This window comes from Bos javanicus, chromosome 20, assembly GCF_032452875.1.
Source record: "Bos javanicus breed banteng chromosome 20, ARS-OSU_banteng_1.0, whole genome shotgun sequence".
Taxonomy (NCBI): Eukaryota; Metazoa; Chordata; class Mammalia; order Artiodactyla; family Bovidae; genus Bos; species Bos javanicus.
The window spans coordinates 71,365,109-71,392,272 of NC_083887.1; the positions used below are offsets into that span (position 1 = coordinate 71,365,109).

Consider the following 27,164-nt stretch of genomic DNA (forward strand, 5'->3'; position numbering starts at 1 on the left):
TAATTCTTGACCATGCTGGGTACTTCTTTCTTTTTTCTAATCTTTGCCAATTTTATGTGATAAATTATTTTACCATCATTATAATTTTCATTCTTTGACTATTAATTAGATCGAAAAACATTTCACACATTCATTGGTAACTTGTATTTCTTTTTTGGTAAAATACCTGTGCATGTTATGTGCTGATTTTTCTATTAGGATTTATAAATATCAATTTCTAGGAGCTTTCAAATTACTGGTATTGAAGATTTCTAGGGAGCCCAGGATAATGTTGTTGTTCAGTCTCTAAGTCATATATCTTTGTGACTCCATGGACTATAGCCCACCAGGCTCTTATGTCCTCCACTATCTGCTGGAGCTTGCTCAAATTATGTCCATTGAGTCAGTGATGCCATCCAACCACCTCATCCTCTGTCGTCCCCTTCTCCACTTGCCCTCAGTCTTTCCCAGCATCAGGGTCTTCTCCAATGAGTCGGCTCTTCCCATCAGGTAGCCAAAGTATTGGAGCTTCAGCATCAGTCCTTCCAAAGAATATTCAGGACTGATTTCCTTTAGAATGGACTTTAGTTTGATTTCCTTGTAGTCGAAGGGACTTTCGAGAGTCTTCTCCAGCACTATAATTTGAAAGCATCAATTCTTTGGTGCTCAGCCTTCTTTATGGTCCAACTTTTACATCTGTACATGACTACCACTAGCAAAACCATAGCTTTAATTATACAGACCCTTCTCGGCAAAGTGACATCTCTGCTTTTTAATAGGCTGTCTAGGTTTGCCATAGCTTTTCTTCCAAGGAGCAAGTGTCTTTTAATTTCATGGCTGCAATCAAGGTCCACTTGGAGCCTATGAAAAGAGAATCGGTCACTGCTTCCACTGTTCACCTTTTATTTGCCATGAAGTGATAGGATAATGGCAGCCACCTAAATCCAAAGCCTCACACTTCTAAAAACTGATGGAGAACCACAAGGACAGGTAAAACTACAGAACTCTGCACCCCGTCATGATGAGGACACACAGAGGTGATGAACTGCAAGTTACATATAATCAGAAAAGGCACCGTAAAGTCCCAGTAAGCTTATGATGACTGCTTCAAAAGAACAAAGTGTGTAATTCCTCCTCAAGAAACTAGAGACAATTAAACACAATGTAAGGAGGAGGATAAAGCACAAGCTGGAATTAAGATTCCAGTATCAACATCAATAACCTCAGATACGCAGATGACACCACCCTTTTGGCAGAAAGCGAAGAGAAACTAAACAGCCTCTTGATGAAAGTGAAAGAGGAAAGTGAAAAAGCTGGCTTAAAGCTCAACATTCAAAAAATTAAGATCATGGCATCTGGTTTCATCACTTCAAGGCGAATATGGGGAAAAAATGGAAACAATGACAAACTTTATTTTCTTGGACTCCAAAATCACTGCAGATGGTGACTGCAGCCGTGAAATTCAAAGACGCTTGCTCCTTGCAAGAAAAGCTATGACCAACCTAGACAGCATATTAAAAAGCAGAGACATCGCTCTGCTGACAAAGGTCCATATAGTCAAGGCTATGGTTTTTCCAGTAGCCATGTATGGATGTGAGAGTTTGACCATAAAGAAGGCTGAGCACTGAAAAATTGATGCTTTCGAACTGTGGTGCTAGGGAAGACTCTTGAGAGTCCCTTGGACTGCAAGGGATTGAACAAGTCAATCCTAAAGGAAATCAGTCCTGAATATTCATTGGAAGGACTGATGCTGAAGCTGAAGTTCCAATACTTTGACCACCTAATGCAAAGAGCCAACTCATTGGAGCTGGGAAAGATAGAAGGAAGAGGAAAAGGAGACGACAGAGGATGAGATGGTTGGATGGCATCACTGACTCAATGGACATGAGTTTGAACAAACTCTGGGATATGGTAATGGACAGGGAAGCCTGGTGTGCTCCAGTCCATGGGGTTGCAAAGAGTTGGACACAACTGAGAGACTGAACAAGAAGAAGAAGAAGGAGAGAAAAATCAAAAATAAGAGAAGAAACGATGAAAACTCTTCAAATAGTTAAATAATAAAGATTGTTACAAAGTGGAAAATTGCTTCTTTAAAAAGATTAATAAAATTGATAAGCTCCTAGATGATTTATCAAGAAAAATACTACTGACACAAGGAGTTTTAAAGAATACATCATTACATCCCCTACAGATGCTAAAAATACAGTGAGGAAGTATTAAAAATGATACTCAAGAAATTAAATAATTTACCAGAATTAACCCGTTAGAGATGGAAACCTTGAAGCACAATTTCTGTAGAAGAAACGAAGTTATCAAGGCACTAACCCAGGATAACGTGCCTGACCCAGGTGCTTTAAAAATCTTTAAAAATAAGATAATAACAATGCCCCTAAATTGTCTCAGAAATAGAAAGTGAAGAAAAGTCTCCAATTCTTAAGAACTATAACATGGACAGTTAATTATGATAAGAAAACTCAATAAAAATAAAATTACAGACTTTGACTATTGATGCCAAATATGCTAAATAAAATATTAGCAAACAGATTTCAGTTTCACTTTATGAAAACAATACATTGTGACCAAGATAATTTACTCCATGAGTGCACGCTTGGCTCAGTATCGAGAAAGTCATCAATGTAATACACCAAGCTTATCAGTCCCTGGGTCAGGAAGATCCTCTGGAGAAACACGCTTGGCAGTATCAGGAAAGTCATCAATACAATACACCAAGCTTATCGGTCCCTGGGTCAGGAAGATCCTCTGGAGAAGGGCATACCCTTCTCCCACTCCAGTATTCTAGCCTGAAACATCCTATGGGCAGATAAGCCTGGATGGCTACAGTCCATCTGACTCCAAAGGCAGACATGACTGAGCAACTAACCAGACAAGCAAGTTTATAGATTCAAGGAGAAAAATCTATAACTTTTGCCATCTTCACAGATGGCAAAAAAGCTTTCAACAAAATGCAACACTAATTTCTGATTAAAAAACACTCAAGAAAATAGGAATTATGAATACCTTGTAACATGATACTGCGTGTGGACGTGTGTGTGTGTCCACGTTATTCCTAAGGTAGCAACTTAATTAATGAGGAAAATGCTGGAAAACCCTGGCTTGCCTGGCTTCCTGATCTTCCAGGAGGATCAGGAAGCCAGGCAAGGATGCCCTGACATCCCTCTCCAGGGGTGTGTGACCTACAGTGCCCCTCCAGTCCACCGTACACTGTGGCCAAACCTGCTCATTTACATATGTGCACTACAAGAGCAAAGCTAAATAGTTCCGAGAGAGACAACATGGCCCGTGGAGGCTGAAACACCACCTGCCACTTACAGAAAAGGTTTGCTGAGGCCTGTCCTATAGTTTCTGGGGTGTTAACTGTTGCAACTAGAAGGGAGCTCAATGGGAGGTTTAACACTGAGAAGGTAAAAGGATTACTACCTGCAGAGGACTCCTTCGTTTATTTGGAAAACCCTAGAGAATCAATGATAAAGTGACCCAAGTGAAAGAATTTAGTAAACAGGAAGGATATAAAATTAAATACATAGTCAATAGCCTTTCAGTTCAGTTCAGTCCCTCAGGCGTGTCCGACTCTTTGTGACCCCATGAATCGCAGCACGCCAGGCCTCCCTGTCCATCACCAACTCCCGGAGTTCACCCAGACTCATGTCCATCGAGTCGGTGATGCCATCCAGCCATCTCATCCTCTGTCGTCCCCTTTTCCTCCTGCCCCCAATCCCTCCCAGCATCACAGTCTTTTCCAATGACTTAACTCTTCGCGTGAGGTGGCCAAAGTACTGGAGTTTCAGCTTTAGCATCATTCCTTCCAAAGAAATCTCAGGACTGATCTCCTTTAGGATGGACTGGTTGGATCTCCTTGAAGTCCAAGGAACTCTCAAGAGTCTTCTCCAACACCACAGTTCAAAAGCATCAATTCTTCGGTGCTCAGCCTTCTTCACAGTCCAACTCTCACATCCATACATGACCACAGGAAAAACCATAGCCTTGACTAGACGGACCTTTGTTGGCAAAGTAATGTCTCTGCTTTTCAATATGCTATCTAGGTTGGTCATAACTTTTCTTACATACTAGAATAATGACCATATTAGAGGACAGTCTGATGGATAAAGTCCTCTTTAGAAGACCTAACACTTGCAAACTCAATCAGAAAAACGCAAAATTTATGTAAAGAAAATGTTAAAACATCTCAAGAGACACCAAATTATATGTGAACAATAGAAAGACATCCTTTGGTCTTGGACAGGGTGACTCACCATCATAAAGATGAATTTATCAATGGAGTGCAATGTCCCGCCCAAAAGGAAATTGTGTGTTCTGCCCAACCTGACATCACACAAGATTCCCAAGGAAACCCCTAGAAAGGGACACAGCCTCACAGCTGCACACGGGACCTTGCTCTGCTGTGAAGCCACACCTTAGCTGCTAGAGTGTAACTCAGAGAAGAAACATCACAGCACTCAGGCAAACATACAGTAAACACTCAACAAAAGATCTTATTCAAGAGGGAAGCACTAACCGGCTCCCTAGTGGTTCAGTGGATAAGAGTCTGCCTGCCAATGCAGGTGACACGGGCTCGACCCTTGGTCTGGGGAGATCCCACAGGCCAAGGGGCAAAGTCCACGAGCCCCAGCTACTGAGCCGGAGCACCTACAGCCCATGCTCTGCAACAAGAGAAGCCAGCACAGCGAGAAACCCAGGCGCCACAACTAGAGAAACCCATGTGCAGCACTGAAGACCCAGCACAGCCAAATAAAGGAATAAATAAACAAAAAATTTTTTTAGAAAAAGAGGGAATCACTAAGATGTTAAAGCAGCCTAAGACATATCAGAGATGCCAGGGGCTCACAGCTGAGATCAGATTGCTGCCTCAGATGCAGACGTCACATTCCCCCGGAGAATCCTTGCGCAGCCTGTGCCCACATGACTTGAAAAGCCACAGCCCACGTGAGCTGTGACACCCAGCGGCTCGCCTCGGTGCACAGTTCTGGGTGAGTTTCTGACACACAGGTGCAAACATCAGGGTGGTGATCTGCAGTCAAATTTAGACTTTGCGCTGAGTCTCCTGCATGAGCAACCCAAGCTCACACAGCCCCCCGAGGCACCCCTGCCCCCAGCAGTCTGCCACCAGTGACCACATCTCACCAAAAGCCTGTTATCAAAATACCAGACAAAACGCCCGGACTCCAGTGAAGTGACAGTCAACCCTGTGCACTCTGTGTCCACCGGAACGTCCGCGTTCCCAGACGGCAGCATTTGTCACGAGTTCCTGTGCAGTTCCAGGGAAGTGCCTGTTCCCACTGCCCACACACCTTCGGGCAGCGGGGGGGAAGGTCCAGTGTTTGCCTGCACTCATCCTGGTGGGGGGGTCACAAGTCTGTGACCATGTCCGAATCTCCCCCACGTGCCTCTGCTAGGAGGCCCCAGATTTCTTGGTGGGGGTGGGGAGATCCGTGAAACATCTGGGCTGTTACAGGGTGTAACAGAGGCCAGGTTTTCCTGTGTGCTGACCGGCAGGGTGTGGGTAGATCTCCAGGACAGGAGGCTGGGCACGGAGAGCCCCGTCTGTGAGTGGTCCCCAGGCAGACTGAACGCACCCCCGCTGGGCGGTGACAAGTCCGGACAGTGCCCCTCGTGGTTTCTGCACCACTTCAGACATACTTCGCCTAAAAACACAAAACCTGCGTGTCCATGTTCACCAGCCTGGAGGACTTTTGGAAGCACTATCAGCCTCAGAATCTACGATGAGCTGGACCCCTGAGGCTTGGACGCCCATGTCCCTCAGACACCAACACGTACAAGAACCGCACTTCGAAATACCAGCTCTTCTCATATTGTGGTAAAACGTATGCAGCAGAAAGCTCACCATTTTAGCCACACTCACGCGCGCAGTTCATCCCCACAAGCCCTGTGGTTGTACAGCCGCCAGCGGCATCATCTCCAGAGCCTTCTCATCTTCCCAGGCTGACAATCCGGCCCTCCCCAGTCCCGGCTGCCACCATCTGCTTCCTGTCTCCAGGAGCCTGACTCCTCCAGGGGCCTCCTGAGTGGACTCACAGGACTGGCCCTTCCGGGCCGGGCTCGAGCTCTCAGCACGATATCCTCAAGCTCATCCGTGCAGAGCCTGTGTCAGAATTCCCTTCCTCTTCAAGACTGACTAGTACTCCACTGCACCCACAGGCTGCACTGCATATCCCCTGCCGCTCAACGGGCATCTGGGCTGCTCTCAGCTCCTGGTAGGGGCTCCCGGATTCACGTGCGTCTGGATGGAAGATGCTGCGTGGATGGATGATGCCTAAGGCAAGGAAGAAAGGCCACCGCCTTCCCTTGCTGCAGCGCTGCTGGGCACCTGCTGGGCACCTGCGTGGTGGGACCTGCTGCCCCCAGAGCCGGGCATCCCCCAGGACGAGGGCGGTGCTGGTGCTCACACCGCTGCCCGTGGCCCTCCTGCAATGGCTTCCAGAGCCTGCCCTGCAAACCTGGCCTCCTGTGACCCAGGGACTCGGCAGAACACCCGCTCAGGGTGCCTGCCTCCTTCCCCACCCTGCCCCGCAGCCGGCAGGTTCTGGTGGCCGAGGCCCTGGGGGCTGGTGCAGCCTGCTGCCTCTGCCACTGTGACCAAGCCCTCTGGCCAGGAAAGCCGGAGCGGGCAGCCATGGGCCTCGCGCCTGACCCAGAGCTGGCAGGAACCTCTCAGGAAAGGCCTGCAGGCTGCCCATCTAAGTCCCACCCCAGTAATCTGGGCAGAAGCAGGGTGGCCATGCTAAGGCCACCGCAGGCTTTGGTGGCCTTGTGGTGTGGCTCCATTACTGTGGCAACGAGGTTACTGTCCCTCCTTCTTATAGACTCACTGACCAGTGGCCACGTGGCCCAGACGCCACGCGGGGCTGGGCGGTGGTGGCCCGAGAGCCTTGTCCCCCTGCCCCGGGCAAGCTGCAGGCGTGGGGACCCCCACTCACCCCCAGCGGTGGGAGTGGGCGAAGTGGGTGCCACCAGCTGTCCACACAGAATTTCCCATCTCAGAGGCAGCCCAGACTCACAACGTCCCACTAATAAGAGTCCAAAGACCAAAGAGATGCTCATGGTCTGAGTGCATCAAATGCCGTCTCAAAAAAGATTTTACGAGATTAGTCACAGCCGAAAACAACCTTAATTTTAACTCACCAGGCAGAAATTTTAAAAAGAAAAACGACCGTAAACGCTGTTTGCCGAGTCATATGGATTCAATATCAGATCGACATTCTGGCCTGGAAGCCTCACGCCAAATACTGCTGCACATGTGGGACCGGCCGGAGCAAATATGCATCGCAAACGTTTGTTTGTTTTCTCTCTCTCTTTTAATCCTGCAAGACTTTTGTGTTTTTTTTTAAATATGGTACATGGAAAATGAGATCACTTCTCCAAGCGGAGAAAAGAATTTGGCCCCAAGCTGAAGGCTGCGCTTTTTTAAGAGCAGAAACAACCGCGTCCGCGCTCAATGACCGCCAGTCACGGGGCTGCACCTGCCTCTGCAGGGCCGGCCCGCGCCCCGCCCCCGACGCCGCCGGCGGCCCCGGGCAGGGGTCGGCGCAAACGGCTGAGCAAGCGGGACTTCCTCTGGGCAGCCCTTGAACATCCTGGTGTCTTCCAACACAGGCAGAAAAAATAGCCGGCGAGCACTTCAAAGATTGCTCGTCAAGGTCACAGCAGAGGAAAAAGAAGAGGGAAAAGGAACAGTTCCAGCAGCCCCTCTCCTCGCCCCTCCTTGGAATGAAGGGAAGTTGGGAGCTGGGCCCTCCCCTGAGAGCTGTCGCCACGGCAACGGAGCAACACCACAGGCCGGGCCATAGGCCGCCAGTCACGCGAGCGGGGCACCGGCCGCTGGGCCTGCTGGAGCCAGATCACTCGCTGGGCCTCGCCGCGGGGCCCGTGTGCGTGCGAGGCGCTTCTGCTGGGGATGGCTCGCCGGCTGTTTATAGATCCCACAAACAGTAAACTTGGCCTTGGGCTCCAGCCTCGGAAAGCGACAGCGCTTGCAAACAGTTCTTGAAAGAGGCAGTGGGCTGCCAGGGCAGAGCCACGAGAGTGGAGGCAGGTGCGGACCCCCGGGCCCTGGGAGCTGGCCCCGTGCTAGCCCGGCCCTGCTCCGCCAGCCACGGCCCCAGGGTCGTCCTCTCCAGGTGAGCAGCTGGACAGTGCAGGTGTCTGGACGGTGAGGCTGGCTCTGGGCCCTCCTGCGGCTGGTGGGAGGGGAGCCCAGAACCAGACACAGAATGTAGCCACTGCAGACGTTGCTCTCCTTCCCTGGGTGGACGTGACCAGTTCAAAAACACCTCAACCAAGAGCTGCTTTTTCAACAGCTGTGTGACCTTGGACAAACTACTTAACCTCTCTGGGCCTCAGGTTCCTCTTCTGAAAAACATGGATGACAGCAGGGACCGTCTCTGAGCTCAAATAAGCACCCACACGGAGTAAGGGCAGAATCAATACCGGTCCTGTTAATTTGAACCTGGGGCTTTGTGCTGGAACGAGTGATTTACCAAAAGTGTTGGCAGTGTTTTCTAAAGAGAAAACAAAGCCTTTTTGAAGATTGGGACGACTCTGAATGTAAACTTGGTTTAGCTCCTGAGAAGCAGTTATGGTCAATCGATAAACAGGTGCTCCTGATGACCCTGAAGGAGCGGCAGTACTCCGTCTGAGAGGCAGGTCCATCCTGCCCGGCTCCTGGGGTGGGAGGGGTTGCCCCCACTCACCCCCCCAAATCTCCAACCGGGAGCCACCAGCCTCAGCCTCATAGCCGAGGGTCACTCCAGACCTGTGGACACGTTCTAGACCATTCCTCTGCCCCTGGGGAGCCCAAGGGGGCCTGCAGGAGGGAGGGGTGCCACTGGGAGCCGGAGAGAGCCCCTGTGGAAGAGCCATCACACAGGAAAGCCCAGCCAGGCTGGTCCGACGGCAACAAAGTGTGCTGCCAGCGCAGCCCTCAGGAAGGAGCTGGTGTGAGCCCTCAGCCTGCACGCGGAACACACCGGGGCTGAGCTGGGCTCCATGGGGGAGGACTGGGCTCCATGGGGGAGGACTGGGCTCCACGTGGAACAAACTGGGGGTAAACTCAGCCTCCACGGTGGGGGAACCCGAGCTCCACAGTGGGGGAATCCGGGCTCCACATGGAACAAACCAGGGGTGAACTGGGCTCTGTGGTGGGTGAACCGGGCTCCACGGGGGGGAACCCGGGCTCCATGGCGGGGGCGGGGGGGCGACCCAGGCTTCATGGTGGGTGGACCTGGGCTCCATGGTTGGGGAACGCAGGCTCCACATGGAACAAACCAGGCCACAGCCTTGGCTGTGGGACAGGCAGGTTCTCAGGCCCCACGACATTCAGCTGCTCCTCCATGAACCCAGGGTGACCCAGAGCGAGCCAGGAGCTTTTCCCTAGTGATTAAACCCTGCAGATGCCGCAGGCCCGCAGCGTCTCAGTGCCCAGTGGTGAGCGGCGAGGCTGACAGTGAGGCCATGCAGCAGGCGCAGCCTGGCCCGCAGGTCGTCCTTCATGGGGCCGGCCTGCGTGCTTACCTCTGCTCAAGTCCCCACTGGGACCCTCCTTATGACCATGGGCTCAGTGAGGGCAGAGCCTGGGGCACACACGTCCAAGCCCGGGAGAGCCCAGGGCAGAGCAGAGCTTGAGTGGCCACAGGGGTAAGCTGACCAGGAAGCCCTGCTTGGGGACCACGGACGATCAGGGGCTCAAGGTAGACAGCTGGAGTGACCATGGACGGCCAGGAGGCACATAGCAGAGAGCTTTAGGTCTAACAGCCACAGAGTGGCCCCAAACAGCTAAACTTATCTTCAGGGGTGGGGCCAGGAACTGTGGGCTTCTGACCGCAGGGAGACTGCTGGATGGACAGAAAGCACTACCGTGCATCACGGTGGACACAGCCTGAGGCCGATACCGCCCTGGACACTCAGTGGATGTCAGATAGGCCCTGGGGTGGGGCCCGGGGTCTGCTAGGCAGTGAGGGCAGCCTGCCCTTCGGGGCTGTGTCCACCCAAAGGCCAGCCCCCAGGGAATTTACACTTTTACTTATGTCTGTCAAGTCCCTGAAAGAAGAGCCACATCAAAGAAGTTTGGGAACAACAGGGTCACAGCAGAAGGTGAGACAGTATTTCTCGGAGCACAGAGACCAGAGTGGGAGATGGAGCAGCCCCTGCAGCAGCCCGCTCAGCGGATCCAGAAAACGCGTGGATGCAGGTACGCGGACATCAAGGCGCTCTCCCCAGAGCCGAGGGGTAGGAGGGCCTGGGATGCCCACGCCATGCCTCAGACGCACACCTGCGACCTCGCCAACACCACCCTCCAGCAGTCGGGACCCCAGGTGTGCGACGCTCCCTCCTGCAGCCTGCACTGCCCCCACCCCGCAACGGCAACCCTGAGACCCCTCCCCCAGGCCGCCCGCCTCCCACCCCTGCCAGCTCACTCTGTGCCCCACTATGCGGGCTCTGGGGTTTTGTACCCCTGTCCCTAGAGAACCCATGGGCCCAGCACCAAGTGGAGGGAACTGCAGCAGGGAGTCCTCAGCCACAGCCACCAGGAGCGGGCACTCTTGGCCCCCGCGGTTCTCCCAACCAGGGGAAAGGGTCTCTAGGTCTTTCTCTAGGATCGGCCCCCATGTTCTCCCAACCAGGGGAAGGGGTCTCTAGGTCTTCCTCTAGGATCGGCCCCCACGTTCTCCCAACCAGGGGAAGGGGTCTCTAGGTCTTCCTCTAGGATCGGCCCCCACGTTCTCCCAACCAGGGGAAGGGGTCTCTAGGTCTTCCACTAGGATCGGCCCCCACGTTCTCCCAACCAGGGGAAGGGGTCTCTAGGTCTTTCTCTAGGATCGGCCCCCACGTTCTCCCAACCAGGGGAAGGGGTCTCTAGGTCTTCCTCTAGGATCGGCCCCCGCGGTTCTCCCAACCAGGGGAAGGGGTTTCCAGGTCTCTCTCTAGGATCGGCCCCTGCGATTCTCCCTACCAGGGGAAGGGGTCTCTAGGTCTTCCTCTAGGATCAGCCCCTGCAGTTCTCCCAACCAGGGGAAGGGGTTTCTAGGTCTCTCTCCAGGAGAGCAACAGCCTGGAGGCAAGAAAGTCTGCACTCTTGTTCTCGGCACGTCTCTTGTGGTTCCTGAGAACTTCCCGGGAATTGTGCTGGCTTTTCCAGAAACCGCGCCAGCTCGGTTGGCACAGGTCAACAGCCTGCTGAGTGAGCGTGGTCGTCGGGGCTCCCAGACATGCAAGGCCCTCTCACGGCGCTTCCTTGAGGCCCATGGGTGCCACAGGGTCGCGTGAGTCACCTGCCCAGGCCCAGGGCCAGTGGCAGGAACAGCAAAACCCCCTCACTCGGGAATCAGCACGCCTGCCCATTTGCCACCCCTCCCCAGAGGATCTTGACTGCTTTAACCCAAGGACACTGCTGTGGCCTCAGAGGCAGACACAGCACAACCCAGCGACGCTGTGTGTCCCTGCCTGCAGCAAGGTTCAGGCTTCTGTGTCACAGGGCGAGCCAGCATAGGCTCCACGCCCCTTGCAAAGTCACCCCCCTTATCCTAGTGGGGGCCCAGGGCTGTCTGGGTCGGGATGAGGAGGGCTGCGGCCCGAGCCCAGGGCGGGCGTTCGGGGGGAGCAGAGAATAGAAGAAAGAGCCCTTTCCTCCTCTGCTGGGCCCCTTGGGTTGCCTGGTGGGATAAGGGAAGCAGGGCTTCAGGACACAGCTGAGCTGCACCCCCAGGCACTCACTCCCCCACCCCGTGCACACCCCAGGCCAGGGTTCCTCCCAGGGCAGCCCTTCCTAGAGGAGACCGTCACCCAGGAGGCAAGTCCACCCGGCCCACCCCCCCGCCGACCCTCTGGCCCCCACCACCATGCGCCAGGACACAGTCCGGGGAATGCTGCCGGGTGGGGCAGCACAGAGCAGAGGATTAGACGAGCATGAGTTTAACATACAGATTTAAGGAGGTAAACGAATAGCAAAATGAAATAATAGGAAGAAACTGAGCAAATCAAGGGGAACCACTTACTAGGTAAGACAAGGCAGGGAGGAAGAGGAGACTGGCGGGCCACAGTCCGGGGGTGCAGAGAGCCGGACAGGACCGAGCGATTAAGCAGAGCACAGAGGACCGCGGAGGTCCATGTGATGGGCGCAGCCTGGAGGACTGGCCCTGGGGCAGCAGAGAAGGACAGCAGGCAGCACGGGAGAAAGAGCTGTGAGTGGGAGGACCGCCCAGGGGCCCCGGGCGCGGAGCTCCAGAGGTGGAACCAGTAACCGGGAAAAACATCCAAACTGAAGAAGAAAGACCTCAGATGGAAAGAACTCAGAGCACCAAGCAGGAAAAACAAGACAAAAGACACATCACAGTGAAATTCAAGAGTATCAGGCTCTTGAAAGACAGGCTCGCAAAAGCTCCAGACAGAGCCAGAGCGGACGTGCCACAGAGAACAGGTCGCAGAGCCCGGTGGCAGACTGGGCTGCAAAGCGTGGGATGGGACTGATGAAGGTCGAGGGGAAAACTTCGAACCTAAAAGTCTATACTCAGCCAAATTGTGATCCAAGTGTGAAAGCACGGGTGTGATGCAGAAAGATTTCACAGGAGCTCCACAGGGAAGCGCTCGGGGGCTGTGGAGAGCGGGGCCACGTGCGGAGCCTCAGAGGGGCCTGAGAACTGAGGACCGCGGCAGGACCTGTGCCGGCCAACTTCTGGACAGTCACTGTGTCCACGCAGGGCCACTGGGCGGTCCCCGAGAACAAAAGCGGAGTGTGTGACTCCTTTAGCATGAGAAAGCGCGACCTGAATGGGGAGCTAGAGAGAAGGACAAGAAACCCAGGAAAGCACAGTCAATAGAAATTACAAAATACAAGGGCAGAAATTAGCCCTCAGCAAGAGTAATTACATGAAGAATAAAGACGCTAGGCTTCCAGCCAGGGCCCATGGTGCACTGGCAAGGCCAGTTAACGAGAGCGGGAGCCTGGCGGTGACAGCAAGGGGCCGCCGCAGCTGCAGGAGCCGGAGAGCGGGGCAACCTGAGCGTCCAACGGACACCCAGCAGGACGAGGGGCAGAGTAAAAGCGCAGAGTTTGAGGGCTTCCTGCTCCGGCAGCCGCCCGGAGCCGGGGCAGTGGAGCGGCCTGCTCGCAGCTCCCTGAGTGGCTGCCCCCGGCTTCCCAGGGTTTCAGGTGTCCGCATGCTCTCACCGCCACCACAGCTCGCTTCTGCTCGATTGAGCGGCATCACGGCTCTGCTAGAACCTGAGCTGCTCGGTGCTCCAGACGTTCCTCAGCGGGGGTAGGGGGGTGCACTATGCTTAGTGACCGCTGGGCAATGACTTACCCCTGCCTCCCACAGCGAGCAGTGCACCACCTTCTCCCCACCTCCCGGTGAGCCCCGGGCTCCAGGTCCCCACTGCCACTTGGTCACGGCCTGTTCCACGTGGAGAAAGTGGAACTGGGAGGCCCAGGAGTGCCCCCACCCTTCCAAGGCAGGCAGGTGCCCCCTCCCCTCAGGCACCTCCCCGTGGCCTTCCCGACTCCTCCTCCTTGTCTCAGAGTCGACCCTCCCGTCCTGGGTGTGGAGTTTCAGAGAGGCGAAAGCTTGGTATTGGAGCTTTAGCTTTAGCATCAGTCCTTCCAATGAATATTCAGGACTGATTTCCTTTAGGATGGACTGGTCTGATCAATACCTGACTCCAATACATTGGCCACCTGATGCAAAGAACTGCCTCATTTGAAAAGACGCTGATGTTGGGAAAGATTGAAGGCTGGAGGAGAAGGGGATGAGAGAGGATGAGATGGTTGGATGGCATCAACGACTCGTCGGACGTGAGTTTGAGTAAGCTCTGGGAGTTGGTGATGGACAGGGAGGGCTGGCGTGCTGCGGTCCGTGGGGTGGGACATGACTGAGCCATTGAACTGAACTGACCTGAAGCACTTGGTCCTTCTCATTCTCTGTACTGGTCACCCATGGGGCCTTTGGGCCGGAAACTCAGTCCCGGGTTCTGGGAATCTTCTGGGTCACTTCCTTGACCATTTCCTCCCCTCTGATCTTTCTGGAGCTCTGAGTGCACAGGTCCCCGGGGCCTGGTGACTTCCCCAACTTTCCTGTTTTTCTCCGCCTGTTCCTCAGTTACGCGCGGGAGGACTCAAACTCTGGACCTTTCCACGGATTTCCAGGTTTTGCTCTCATGCCTTTAAGTTTTGAGCGCTGTTAAGATCTCCAGCTGGCCTCTCACGGGCGCGTGTGTCCCCCTGTCTGAGGAGCCCGAGGGCCGCCTGGCCTGTCTGTGCACCCTCTCCTCTCCACACGGCCGTCTCCATGCAGCTGCTTTCTCGTGGTTCCTGGGTTTGGCTCCATCAGCCTCTTCCCAGAGACCCACAGCCTCTGAGCGTGCCGGACCCGAGGAGCGGGCGTGAGCCCCTGTGCAGCCTCGGAGCTGCGAGCCCCGCGCGGAAGCCTGGACGTCCACACCTTTAGTGCTGCCTTTAGTTTTGTGTAAAGTAACAAGTTCACAGGCTCCAAGAACAGGTCAGGAACCCGTGCCTCACTCAGCCAGCCGCACAGCCACAATTACTGTACATGTATAGACGCAGAATGTGCGGGTCACACTCAGGAGACAGGAAGCAGAGGCCGACGGCTGGTGGTCAGGGAAGGGATGCAGGACGGCCAGCCTCCTCCAGGAGGGAAGGGGAAGCACTGAGAAAGGAAAACACCAAGAAAGATGCAACATCTCAGAAGAGAAACAGACGCCATGAAAAAAACTGAGAATTTCAGATGAGAAATAAAATACATGAAGTAAAAATTCCACTGGACGGGCTGAAGAGCAGGATGGAGGTGACAGAGAAGAGCCAGTGAAGACAACAGGAAGCGATCAGCCTGAGAGAGAAAATACGGGGAAAAAGTGAGGGGTGCCTCAGTCCCTGTGGACAGGATGAGAAAGCCTAACAGCTGGGCAGGGGGCTTTTGAAGTGAAAGAGACTGGGGCAATAGAAAATATTTGAAGACTACGGCTAAAAACTTCCCAAATTTGGTGAAAGACATAAATTTATAGGCTCAGGTAGTTCCTGCATGCTTGCTGAGTTGCTTCGGTTGTGTCTGACTCTTTGCGGCCCTGTGGACTGTGTAGCCCACCAGGCTCCTCTGTCTGTGGGATTCTCCAGACAAGAATACTGGAGTGGGTAGCCATGGCACTTCTCCAGGGGATCTTCCAGACCCAGGGATCATACGTGAGTCTCTTTTGTCTGCCGCATTGGCAAGCAGGTTCTTTACCACTAGCTCCACCTGGGAAGCCCTCAGAAAGCTTAGCGAACCCTAAATAGGACAATCTAATAAACCCAGCATATACAAGCCCAAGCATATCAAAATTAAGCAGCAAAGGTCAGCAGAGATACTGAACTGGAATACTAATAAGTATTACTAAATCACAAGGAAGGTAGAAGAGAAACAAAACATAGAAAAACTACAAAACGGTAGACTGAGATCCAGTAATATCAGTGATTACTGAAACCCAGTAATATCAATGATTACTGCAATATAAATGCCCTAAATACACCAATTGAAAAAATGATGCTGTAGGACTGGACTCAGAAAAACAAAACCAAAAAAGGCCCAAAAATATACCATCAATACATTAAATGTAATAATACAAATGGGTTAAGATGAAAAGATGAAGCAAGGTATGCCAAGGAAACATTAACCAGAAAAAAGCTGGCACGACTGTATTAGTATCAGACAAAGCAGACCCTGGGAAGACTACGATAAAGAGGTGTTTAATGATATGAGGTGTGTAATGATAATGGTAGAAAGGTCAGTTCAAGAAGAAAACATGATTATCCTCAGTAAGACAACAGAACTCCGAAGAACACAGCAAAAACTGAGAGAACTTAAAAGAGAAGTACAGAAATCCATAATTACACTGGAAGGTATCTTTCAGGTGAAGACCAGACAGAAGATCGGCAAGGACATAAAAGTCGTCAGTGTCATCAGACGACTTGATGTGGCTAATGTTTCGCAGACACCTCACCCAGGACCAGCAGTCGGGCTCACAGACAGCCCTGTCCTTCAGGAGGGAGGGGCAGGGCCTCTCTGGGGCCTCTTACAAGAGCACCAACCCCATTCATGACCACCTCACCTCCAAACACTGCCACACTGGAGGGAGGTCTCCAGTCTAGTGTGAATCTGAATTATATTAATTTTGGTGGGGGTCAGGGGGACACAGTATCCAGCCCATAACAATGATCAGTGAAACTAATAGCTGTGTGTCTTTGAAAAAAATGAATAAAGTGAATATACTTCTAGCCCAAGTGACTAAGAAAAAAAACAAGAGAAAACACAAATTACCAATGAAATGAAAAATGAGACATAGCTACAGAACCCACAGACATTAAAAAGGCAACATGCGAAAACAGTGGACAGTGCTGTACTCACAAAATCAATAATGTAGATGAAGTAGACCAACTCCTTGAAAGATGCAAACTACTCAAATTCACACTAGAATAGATAACATAAATAGTCCTTATTAATTAAGGAAAATGCACTCAGTTTAATCTTCTATGATTTAAACTAAAGAAAATCTAAAGAAAATCCCCAGATCAGTTGTTTTCTCTGGTGAATTCTATAATCACCTGAAGAGGGATAACATTAATTCTACACAAGCTCTTTCAGGAAAAAGAAGAAAAGGGAACACTCCCAGCCAATGTCACGAAGCCTGCATCAGCACGCCACCACAAGCAGACAAAGACATCACGAGGAAACAGCATAAACACAAAATCTCCAAAATACTAGCAAGACCGAGTCCAGCAATATATAAATAAGGGCATGCAAGGTTGAGTAAGCATTTGAAAACCAATGAATGTAATTCACAATATTAAATATAGAAAGACTCAGGAAGAAAAACCACAATCTCACTAGATGCAAAAAAAGCATCTAACAACACTTAATATCCATTCAAAATAAGAACTCTCAGAAATGAAGGAATAAAGAGGAATTTCTTAATCTAAGACATCTATAGAAAGCAAAATGAGCATGATAAAAGGCAGACACAAGACTCTGCTTAGACTACTAAGCTACGGTTTCTCCAGTGGTCATGCATGCATGTGAGAGTTGGATCATAAGGGCTGAGCACTGAAGAATTGATGCTTTTGAACTGTGGAGTTGGAGAAGACTCTTAAGAGTCCCTTGGACAACAAGGAGATCAAACCAGTAATTCTAAAGAAAATCAACCCTAAATATTCCTTGGAAGGACTGATGCTGAAGCTGAAACTCCAATACTTTGGCCACCTGATGTGAAGAGCTGAATCATTAGGAAAGACCCTGATGCTGGAGAAGACTGAAGGTAGGAGGAGAAGGGGACGACAGAGGATGGCATCACCGACTCAATGGACAGAGTTTGAGCAAGCTCTGGGAGATGGTGAAGGACATGGAAGTCTGGTGTGCTGCAGTCCATGGGGTGGCAAAGAGTCGGACATGACTGAGCGACTCAACAACAACAACACAGTAATCTAGACAGCAAGGTGCTTATTTGTGAAAGGTTAGACATATAACCTGGAACCCTCCAGTGTTCTTGCCTGGAGAATCTCAGGGACTGGCGAGCCTTGTGGTCTGCCGTCTATGGGGTTGCACAGAGTCGGACACGACTGAAGCGACTTAGCAGCAGCAGCAGCAGACATATAACCAATGAACCTGATGAGAGTCCAGAAACACTCAAAAATATGACCAACTGATTTTTTATGAAGGTATAAAGGTAATTCAATGGTGAAAGGATCAACTTTTGAATAAATGGTCTGAAAAAACTAGAATTCATATGCAAAAATAAACAAATCTTGCCCTATGTCTCCTACCTTACCCTAAGGTTAACTAAAAACAGATCACAGACTTGAGTGTAAAACTTAAAACTGAATGCAACAGTATGAAACATTGGACTCAAACATATAAGAAAAGTCTTTATAACCTTGGACTAAGTAAAGAGTTCTTATATCTGACACCAAAATCATCATCTATTACTAAAAAGTGGATAGACTGAATTTTGTCAAAGTTAATACTTTCACTCTGCAAGACCCTGTCAAGAATGAAGACCAAGAAGAAAAAAGAAAAAACAAAAGAAAAAGAATGAAAAGACAAGCCAGGCTGGGAGCAGACACTACAGACCTACACACAGGGAGACACGTGGGGCATTCACACGAGCTCAGAGCTCAACAGTTCAGAGAGCAAACAACCCGATCTGTGCTTAACGGACAAAGACTTGAGTAGACAGCTTACAAAGAGGACCTGTGGATGGCAGAGAGACACATGAAAAGATGCTCAACGTTATCGGTCATGAGGGAAACACAAATTAAACCCACATGTGGCCCAGCTCCTAAAACGGCTTGGTACACCGTGCAAACCAGGGACGTGGAGCAGCTTAGAGCTCCGTCCCTGTGATGGGGACGCACCAGCACAGCTGCCCAGGCAAGCAGCGTGGCCGTCTCTTGCAAAGTTAAGCACACACACACCGATCTTCCGAATCAAAGGAAAACCTGTGTGCAGAGAAACTTGTGTGTGAATGTTCATCACAGCTCTCTACTCACAGTCCGCACAGCCTGGAAACAATCCGGAGGCCTCAGCGGCTGGGAGGGCCAGTGCGGTGAGACACCCACACCGCAGGTGCCGGCCGCCTGGCCACAAGTGCAGGATGTGGAGCCGGGGGCAGGTGGGGGTCTGGCTGCAAACGGAGAGCAGGAGGGAAACCTACGGGGAAGGACCTGCTCAGTGCTGTTGCCCTACACCGCCAGAAAGAGCACAGTTCAGAAAAGCCCGTGCAGCTCAGGACACCTCATCTCTAGCCAGGGTCAAGGGGTCAGGGTCTCTTCAGCCAGACAGGAGACACCGTCCTTGGTGGGGGTGGCCCAAGGCCCACGACACGGCTGTGAGCACAGAGGCCCAGGCCTCTCTCCCCCATGGAAGCAGGACAGCCCGGAGACACTGGGGGAGTGTGGCCCCGGCGGTAGCCCCGGATGCAGGACGGCGCCCGGCACTCTAACCAGCACAGCGGGCTGTGCGCGTTGGCTCCTGCGTTTATAGTGCAGAGTGAAAGTTTAAACACGATTTTATGGTTAAGATGTCATTTTAATCTTGAACGTGAATAGGGAAAGAGCGATGCCAGCTATCATCTGGCGAGAATGAAATCCAGGCTGGCAGGACGTTCTCCATGTTCACTAGCACTAACAGAAAAAAGCAGCTTCAAAGGAAAAATACATTTAAGATTTGCTTCCTACAAACCCGATAAGGAATGAATACGGGAACGTTTCCTCTTCCGAAAGCACAACATTTCCAAAAGCACTCCACCTCAGGCCTACTCTCTGCTCCACAGGGCCCCGGGGTGGGAGGCCCCAGCACCCTGCGAACTCAAACGCAAACCCTGTCGCCTGCGAGAACACCGTCTGCCCTCACGTGTTTTCACCTCTTTAGGAAAGAGGTGGTCTGTAAGCTCCTAGGGCCTCCGAGCATCCAGACCCCTCTGCAGGGCCGAGGCCCGGGGGCTGTGGGGCGGGGGTGGTGGGGGCCGCGTGGCCTGTACGAGAAGGTGCAGCGTGACGCGGGCCGTCGGGGGGCCCGACTGGGGGCGGAGGGCTGCTGAGCAGACACGGGCAGAGCAGGGCCGGGAAGCAGACCCCGAGGAGTCGGTCGGCCAGGTCCGCCTGTCCCTGCCGTGCGCTCTTCCACCCTCTCTTCCTCGTCCACACCTCTGACTAAGAGCTGAGGCAGGAGCCTGGCTGAGATGAAAAGATGTCTCCTGGGCCCCCCTTCCTCACAGAGGAGGCTGCAGGGGGAGGAGTTGTCGGGGCCATGGGGGAAGGAAAGCCCTGTGGCCACTGCCAAGGTCACTGTGTGTCCCCACGCAACATTCAGACCCCGAGGGGGCGCTGGCCCGGCGGGCGGGGGACCCGAGTGGGAACGAGCTGGGGAGCACTCTCACGCCCACATGACTGGCAGGGAGAGGGATGTGGGCTGTGGAGCAGCCTGGGGTGCAGACCAGCCGCCTGCAGGGACCAAGCGGCTCTCAGAGGCGGGGCTTCTCCCAGCTGAGCAGCACCTGCCCTCCGTCCCATCACCTAACAGAGATGCCGAACTGGGGGGCCACGGAGGGCACGAGGCTGTGGCCGGCTTCATCTGGGGGCAGAACTGCCCACCAAACAAGGCTGGGGGCCCAGAACCAGAGGCTCAGCTCTGGGCCCACGGGCAGACACGCAGCGGACACGCGGGCCCGGGAGGACAGCCAGAGCAGCCTGGCTGCAAGGCCACTGCGGCCGCCGGTTACAGGGCAGCCTTCCGTGGGCTGCTCCCTGCACCCCAACCCCCCGGGGAGGGACGGCCTGCACCGCCGCCTTCCCGGGAGGCCCTGCGTCTCTGGTGGACATGCAGCACTTTCACCCTATGAGCAGTGACTGATCCCACCCGGGAAGCCCCACCTCCCTCTATCTTGTCAGGAAAAGCAGTTCAGAACCACCCAGCAGGCCCGGCTCTGGTGAGAAGGCCCGCCCCGCCCGTGATGTCCGGTGTGTAGTGTCAACAACGGGGTCAACCCAGGACTCACAATGCATGATTTTCTGTCCTCAGTCTGAGGGGAAAAGCCTGCTCGGTATTTTATTAGGTTCTCGCATTGACAAGTAAAAGCTGAAAATGCAGAAGGGAAAGCGAGGTTCCCATCTGAAGCCCATGGGCCTGGGGGTCAGCCGTGTGTGCTGCCCAGAGGTCCTGGAGCCCACCTGCAACCAAGCCCTCCAGAGACTGAACTCCCTGGTGGTTGTGAATGGTCACGACTGACGCCACAATGCAGCCAGGAGACCCAGGGGTGCGGGGCGGGGAGCTCACCTCCAGCAGCAGCCTTCCCTCCAGCACGGTCGAGCCTGCAGACCCTCCGCGTGGACCCCGGTCTCCTGGCGAGGGGGCAGCAGCCACCGGCTGCCTCGGGCACCTCTCCTGCAGGGCTGAGGGGGGCATGGTCAGTCACACTCTTCCTGCGTCCCCGGCTCCCACCCTCCGCAGGCACGCCGGCCCAGGTCTCCTCTCCTCCCGGGTACCCAGGGCAGTGCCGGGCAGCTGGTGGGGGACAATCAGGGACAGGGTTTCTCGGCTGGCCGCACCTCGAGGACCCTGCCCCACCCTGCTCTCCGCCTCCCCCGGTGAGCCTCTTAACCACCTTCCCTGCTTCAGCGGCCCTTCAGGGGTCCCAAAGCTCCCCTCTTAAGACCCAAGCCTGGGCAGGGCCCCAAACTGGACACCACTGTTCAAGGGAACCAGTCACCAGGAATCCTGCACACCCCCTCCCGTCCCTCCGTCCCGGAGCCCCGGCCTGACCCAGACTGGAGCAGCAAGTGCCCCGCGGACCCCCACCCCTGCCAGAGCCCCCTGCCGCCTCTGCCCCGACTCTGGCCTCATCTGCACTTGAGGTGAAGCGCTCAGACAGACAGACAGACGTCCACATCCTAGCCCTGAACTCCATGCTCTGTCATCAGCTCCTGGAATTATGAGGGTCCCGGCCAGGAGCCGGCCTGGCGCTGATGCCTCCATGGAGGCCTCCAGGACTGCGCTTCCATTCCCCCTGATTTGGGGGGCGTTAGTGCCACCAAGGGCCCTGCAGGCCATCACCGCCTCATCTGGTGTTGGGGTAAAATACAAGCACACCGCAGAGCTCCCCAACATTTCTTCCCAAACCAGAAGTTGTGCTGAACACTCCCTCCAGGGGCAATGGGCGCCTCCAGGAGCTGGTCAGAAATGCAGGGTCCCAGGCCCCCAGTGTGCCCTCCAGGTTGGGTGGGGACCACTGCAGACAGAGACCCCTCACACACACATTCACACACAGACATACACACACACACAGAAACAGACACACAGACACATATAGACAAACACACAGACACACAGACACACAAAGAAACACAGAGACACACAGAGACACACAGAGACACACACGGACAAGGGGACACACACACAGACACACAAATACACACAGACAGACACAGACAGACATAAACACACACAGAGATACACACACAGAGATATACAGACACACAGGGACACAAACACACACACAGACACATACAGAAACACACACAGACATACACACACACGGAGACAGACACACAGAAACAGACACACAGACATACACACATATATACAGACACACAGACACACACAGAAACAGACACACAGAGACACACACAGTCACGTACACACACAAGGGGACACACAGACACACAGAAATAGACACACAGAGAGACACACATAGACACGCACACACACAGACACACACACACAAGGACACACACATACAAAGAGACACACACAGTCATGCACACGCACACACACACACAGATATACACACACAGAAACATACAGAAACAGACACACAGACACACGCACACACACACACACAAGGACACACAGGGACACACAGGCAGCAACCAAGCTGACCCCTCCTCCACGCCCCTGGTCCAGACTGAGGGTGTCCACAGGGAGAAAGGGCTCCTCTGGAGGCGCTCAGCCCCACCCGTGCGGTCCCCTCGGTGGCCCTGCCGTGGCCTCTCCATCCCTCCTCCTCAGAAGCTGTGCTGCATCCCCTCCCTCCTCCTCGGACTGTGCTCCATCCCCTCCCTCCTCCTAGGAAGCTGTGCTGCATCCCCTCCCTCATCCTCGGAAGCTGTGCTCCATCACCTCCCTCCTCCTCGGAAGCTGTGCTCCATCCCCTCCCTCTCCCGCACTAAATGGAACGAGAGACGAACCCGTTTCCTCAGCAGAAGGTACTGAGTTCCGGGAAACAGGACAGTCCACTGGGGGCCTGGGCAGAGACACAGACGGCTGGCCTCCCTGCCCCACGAAAGAGAAGGTTCTCTCTCCCTCCAGCAGCCGAGCCCTCCTCGGGGTTGCTGGTTTTCAAGGCACCAAAAAAGCTCTGAGCTCAGAAGCCAGAGGCGCTAACACTTAATCCCTTGTGTGTGCCTCTCTGCTCAGAAAGCTGAAAGGTGAGTGCCCAAGACTCCTGGAGCCGGTCCTCCCTGAACAGAGGCTCCGTGAGACCGGGAGCCATGCTGGGGTCCACAGGAACCTCCTGGGGCCCAGGAGCCCTCCGCCTCTGACTGAGGACCACACAGCCCGGCTCCGAGGCTGAGGAAGACCCAGGAGGGTGCGGGCTGGGGCCCAGGCCCACTCCCACCCCTTCTGCGGGCTTCCCAGAAGGTCCAGCCCAACAGCCCACCCAGAGGCCACGTCTCCCAGGTGGTCTGAGGCCAGGAGTGGGTGGCAGCGGGGGGTGGGGGGGGAGGCAGGACCCCACTTCCCCACCCAGTGCACCAGGGCCGTCCTCTCCAGGACCCAGACCAGCAAGGCCTCCCACCGACCAACCGCAAAGCCCACTGTGGGGGCGCCCCCCTGCCCCTCCCCAAGGGGAAGGGGAGGTTTGGGTTCGGGCTTCCGGGCTCTCCTGCTTGTCAGCCCTGCAGCCCCGAGTGGGGGTGCTGTTGCCCGCAGCTGGAGGCTGGGGCATCCCCAGGTGGTGACATCACCAAACTGGGGATTCACTGACCCCTGCTGGGACCCTGCCCCCCAACTCCAGAACACAGGCTTGCAGGGGCCAGAGCCGACACAGGCGGCCGCGGGGAGCAGAGGTCGCTTCCAGAGGCAGAAGTGGGGGTCCCCTTCCAACTTCCCTCCGCCCCCCTCTCCGACGGCGCGGCAGCATCGCGTGCGCCCCCAGCGGGCACCCCCGCTTCCCGCCTCCGCAGCCACATTCCGAGGGGCACGCCCGGCAGGGCCTCCGCGGGCCGCTGTCACGCGATGGGGCGTCAGCGCCGCAGTGACAGCCACCTGGCCCCCGGCCAGGGCCTCGCGTGCGAGCAGGGCCGCCCGCGCGCCCCACCCCCAGGCCTGCGGCGAGACTGGAAGAAGCCAAATGCGATTCCGAGGCTGTCCCGGAGGCCCCACCAGGGCGGGGGCGGGGCCGGGGGGCGGGGCGCGGCCTTCCGAAAACCCTTCTGAGGCACAGCCCCCCAGGTCAGGGGGGCCGGAAGTTGCCAGGGCAGCAAACTCTGGTGTGGGTGGGGGTCAGAGCCAGGGCCCGGGGGCTGGGGGTGCCAGTCCTCTTAATGGGGGGGATGGCACAGCAGTGGGGAGTGGGGACGGAAAGAGAGTGGGGAGCACCCCCAGGGGTGCGGGGGGAGCAGCCCGCACTCCCCGTGGCCCTGTGGCCAGCATCTAGGTCTGCTCTTTCATCTCAGCATCTCTCTACAGGGCCGGCCTCTCTCCCTCCCTGCCATGGCGGGCAGTGGGGGGGGTCTCATCCACGATGACCTGGGACTGAGCCCAGCTCCGTCTGAGTGGGGCCCAGAGGGGAGGCCAGGGCTGCAGGCAGGGTCTCTGCAGACAGCCCCCAGCCCCACTGCTGGCACCCTCCCTGCCAGGCCTCCTCTTAGACAAAGGGTGAGCCCACCACCACGCTCCCCTGCCTAGTGCTCCTGGTTGCCCCCAGTAACATGCCAGGGAGAAGAGCTAGCGGAGAGCAGGTGTGTGTGGGGTAGGGGGTCCAGGGGGAAGTTTGTGGAAGTTGGAGAGGAGTCGCTGTGGCCTCTGGGCCCCGTGAGGAAGGTCTTGGCAGGGGTGCCCCATGGCCCAGGGCTCCAGGAACCCCCTGGGGTCCAGCCAGGGATGGAAGCCCGCACGTCTAAGGGCCTTGTGCCCCCTCTGAGCTGCTGTCCCCCCAGCCGGCTCCTCGTTGTCCTCAAAGAGGGCCAAGCCACATGATGCAGGTTCTGGCCAGCACCAATGACCCTCCCGCCCCACCCCGCAGGCAGGCGGGCTCCTCCCCACAGCCTGGTCTCCGAGGGACGGTGGGAGGGACCATCAAGACCCCCAGCCCCACAGAAGCCATCCTGGCCCAGGACAGAGCCTGGGATCAGCCTTCGCACCGTCTGTAGACACAGCTGAGGGCCTGCAGGCAAGGAGGCTGGTCAGGGCTGCCCCCTCCCAGGAATGCACAGACTCCCTGAGGCTGGCACAGCCCAGCCTGAGCCCTGAGACTGCCCGCACCCGGGGCTCAGCCGGAAGCCCTGGGTTCCGTCCCCTCCACAGGCCCCAGAGCTCCGGCCATTACAGAGGTTCTCACTGCCCTGTCTGACCCGTCCACCAGTGGTCCACAGAACCAACCAGAACCAGCTTCCCTCACTTCACTGACTCCCTGCATCCCTGAGAGGCTTCCCTGATAGCTCAGTGGTACACAATCCGCCTACAATGCACAAGACACAGGAGATGCGGGTTTGATCCCTGGCTGGGGAAGATCTCCTGGAGGAAATGGCAACCCACTCCAGTATTCTTGCTGAAAAACCCCATGGAGCCTAGCAGCCTGTAGCCAAAGGGTCGCAAAGAGTTGGACATGACTGAATGTCCAAGCACATCCCTGAGCGCCTTGCCTGGAGAAGAGAGGATGTGTGTGATTGTCGGGCAAATGGCGGGTGTCCCTGTGTGGGCTGGGCTGCACACCCAGCCTAGCAGGGAGACTGGAGAGGCCACTGCCCTTGGGGGCTCAGCCCTGCCATACCTCACCTCCTTCCCTGTCCTTCACGCAGAGGAGACTCAGGGCAGCTGCCACTCTGGGCCGAGCCACGTGCCACAAGGACCCAGTCCCACCTGTCGCTGCTCAGGGTCCTGTGCTCGGGTCCGGCCGCCGAGAGCTGCCAAGGGTCCCTGGTGGAGGAGAAACCCGGAGATGCCCCGTTTCTGCCTCTGCAAGTGCATGATGCCCAGAAGCCACCTTGCTCCCGGCCAGCTGCCCAGGGACAGGACAGGCGAGTCCAGATTATGGACACAGGGAATGTGGGGTGGAGGGGACTGTCTAGGCTCGGGGTGCAGGAGTTCCGCCACCAGGGTGACGAGAGAGGAGCCAGGGTACCCCGGGAAGCTGGGCTGGACCTCAGCTCTGACGAGCAGCAGCTCCTGGAGTGGACAGGTCACCACACACACAGCCCGGCTCCGACCCTCCAGCCCTGGCCCAGCAGTGCACCACCCCGGCCTGTGCACCCAGGGCTGGGTTCACGCTCAGCTGTGTGTCCCTCTGGAGGCAGCTGCTGTGATCACAGCGCAGCCCGGCTCCCTCCATGCTGCGGAGGCAGGTCAGCGTGGAGGGAGGCAGAGAGCTTGGAGCCCCGGGGACCCCAAGGAGCAGGCCTGCCCCCTACTCCTGCACGCTTCCAGCCCAGACGCCCTTCAGGGCCTGCTCGGCAGAGGAGCACAGGCTCAGAGCAGCGGTCCGGGGGCCTCGGCGCCCCCTGAGATGGGGGTGGGCTGCTGGGGGTCCAGCACGCCACTCACTTGAGGTGCTTCGAGAGGGGCCTGGCAGCGGCTCCCTGATGTTCCGTGTCTTGCTGGCACCAACTTGGCACAGGCCTCCACGTGGATGCCTGTGTGCCCACATTCCTGTCCCCTGAGGGGGAGGGGCTCTGGGCCACGAGGGGAGCCCCACCAGCAGGATGAGTGTCCTTATAACAGACTCCAGGGGCACCTCACCCCTTCCCGGGTGAGGACAATTCAGAATTCAGTCCTCACCAGAGCCCAGCCACGGGGCGCCCTGACCTTGGAACTCCGGCCTCCAGGACTGAATGGTGACGTCTGTGTGTCTGTCACAGCAGCAGAGCTGAGACGGGAGTGACCGCAGCCATGTCCATGGTGGCTGCTCTTGGCCGTCTCCTGTCAGCACCTGAGACCAGGCCCAGGAAGCAGGTGAACTCGACCCTCCGATGGGCACCCTGTCTCTTCCTTCAGGGACCGCATGCCCTCCTTGAGACAGGGGCCCAGGACATGGAGAACCAACCTTCCTGAGAGACTGGGGGGTTAACTGGCTTCGCTCACCCCTGCCCCCACCACCAGCCCCTCTGGATGACCCTGGGGACACCACTGAGGGGTCCAGAGGCCCCACGAGTCCAGGAGCACGTGTGGGTCCCATGCAGTGCAGTGCACCTGCCGAGGGAACCAGTGGCCAGGCCTGGGGGGCAGATGGAGAATGCGGGGCCCCAGTCTGACCCGAGCTCCCACCCCAGCGTGCCTGCAGACCCCGCCCCAATTCTGGCATCAAATTTATGGAGCACCTCAGTTTTCAGACATTCAAACTCTCGCCCATGCCTCGCTTTTCAAGAACTAAAAGAT

The 27,164-nt window shown here is 55.4% G+C and overlaps 1 protein-coding gene and 1 long non-coding RNA gene across 2 annotated transcripts in view; one reads left to right on the plus strand and one right to left on the minus strand.

Moving 5' to 3' along the window:
* AHRR (aryl hydrocarbon receptor repressor) overlaps positions 1-27,164 on the minus strand; it is a 77,838-nt gene that overhangs the window by 24,441 nt on the left and 26,233 nt on the right. The window contains exon 3 of the mRNA XM_061393975.1: positions 20,847-20,962. Coding sequence (XP_061249959.1) covers positions 20,847-20,962 — 116 coding nt within the window. The remainder of the gene's footprint in view (positions 1-20,846; positions 20,963-27,164) is intronic.
* Positions 7,271-14,163, plus strand: LOC133233818 (uncharacterized). Its single transcript, XR_009731878.1, has 3 exons — positions 7,271-8,153; positions 10,069-10,222; positions 13,662-14,163. It is a non-coding gene; the product is annotated as an uncharacterized LOC133233818 (long non-coding RNA).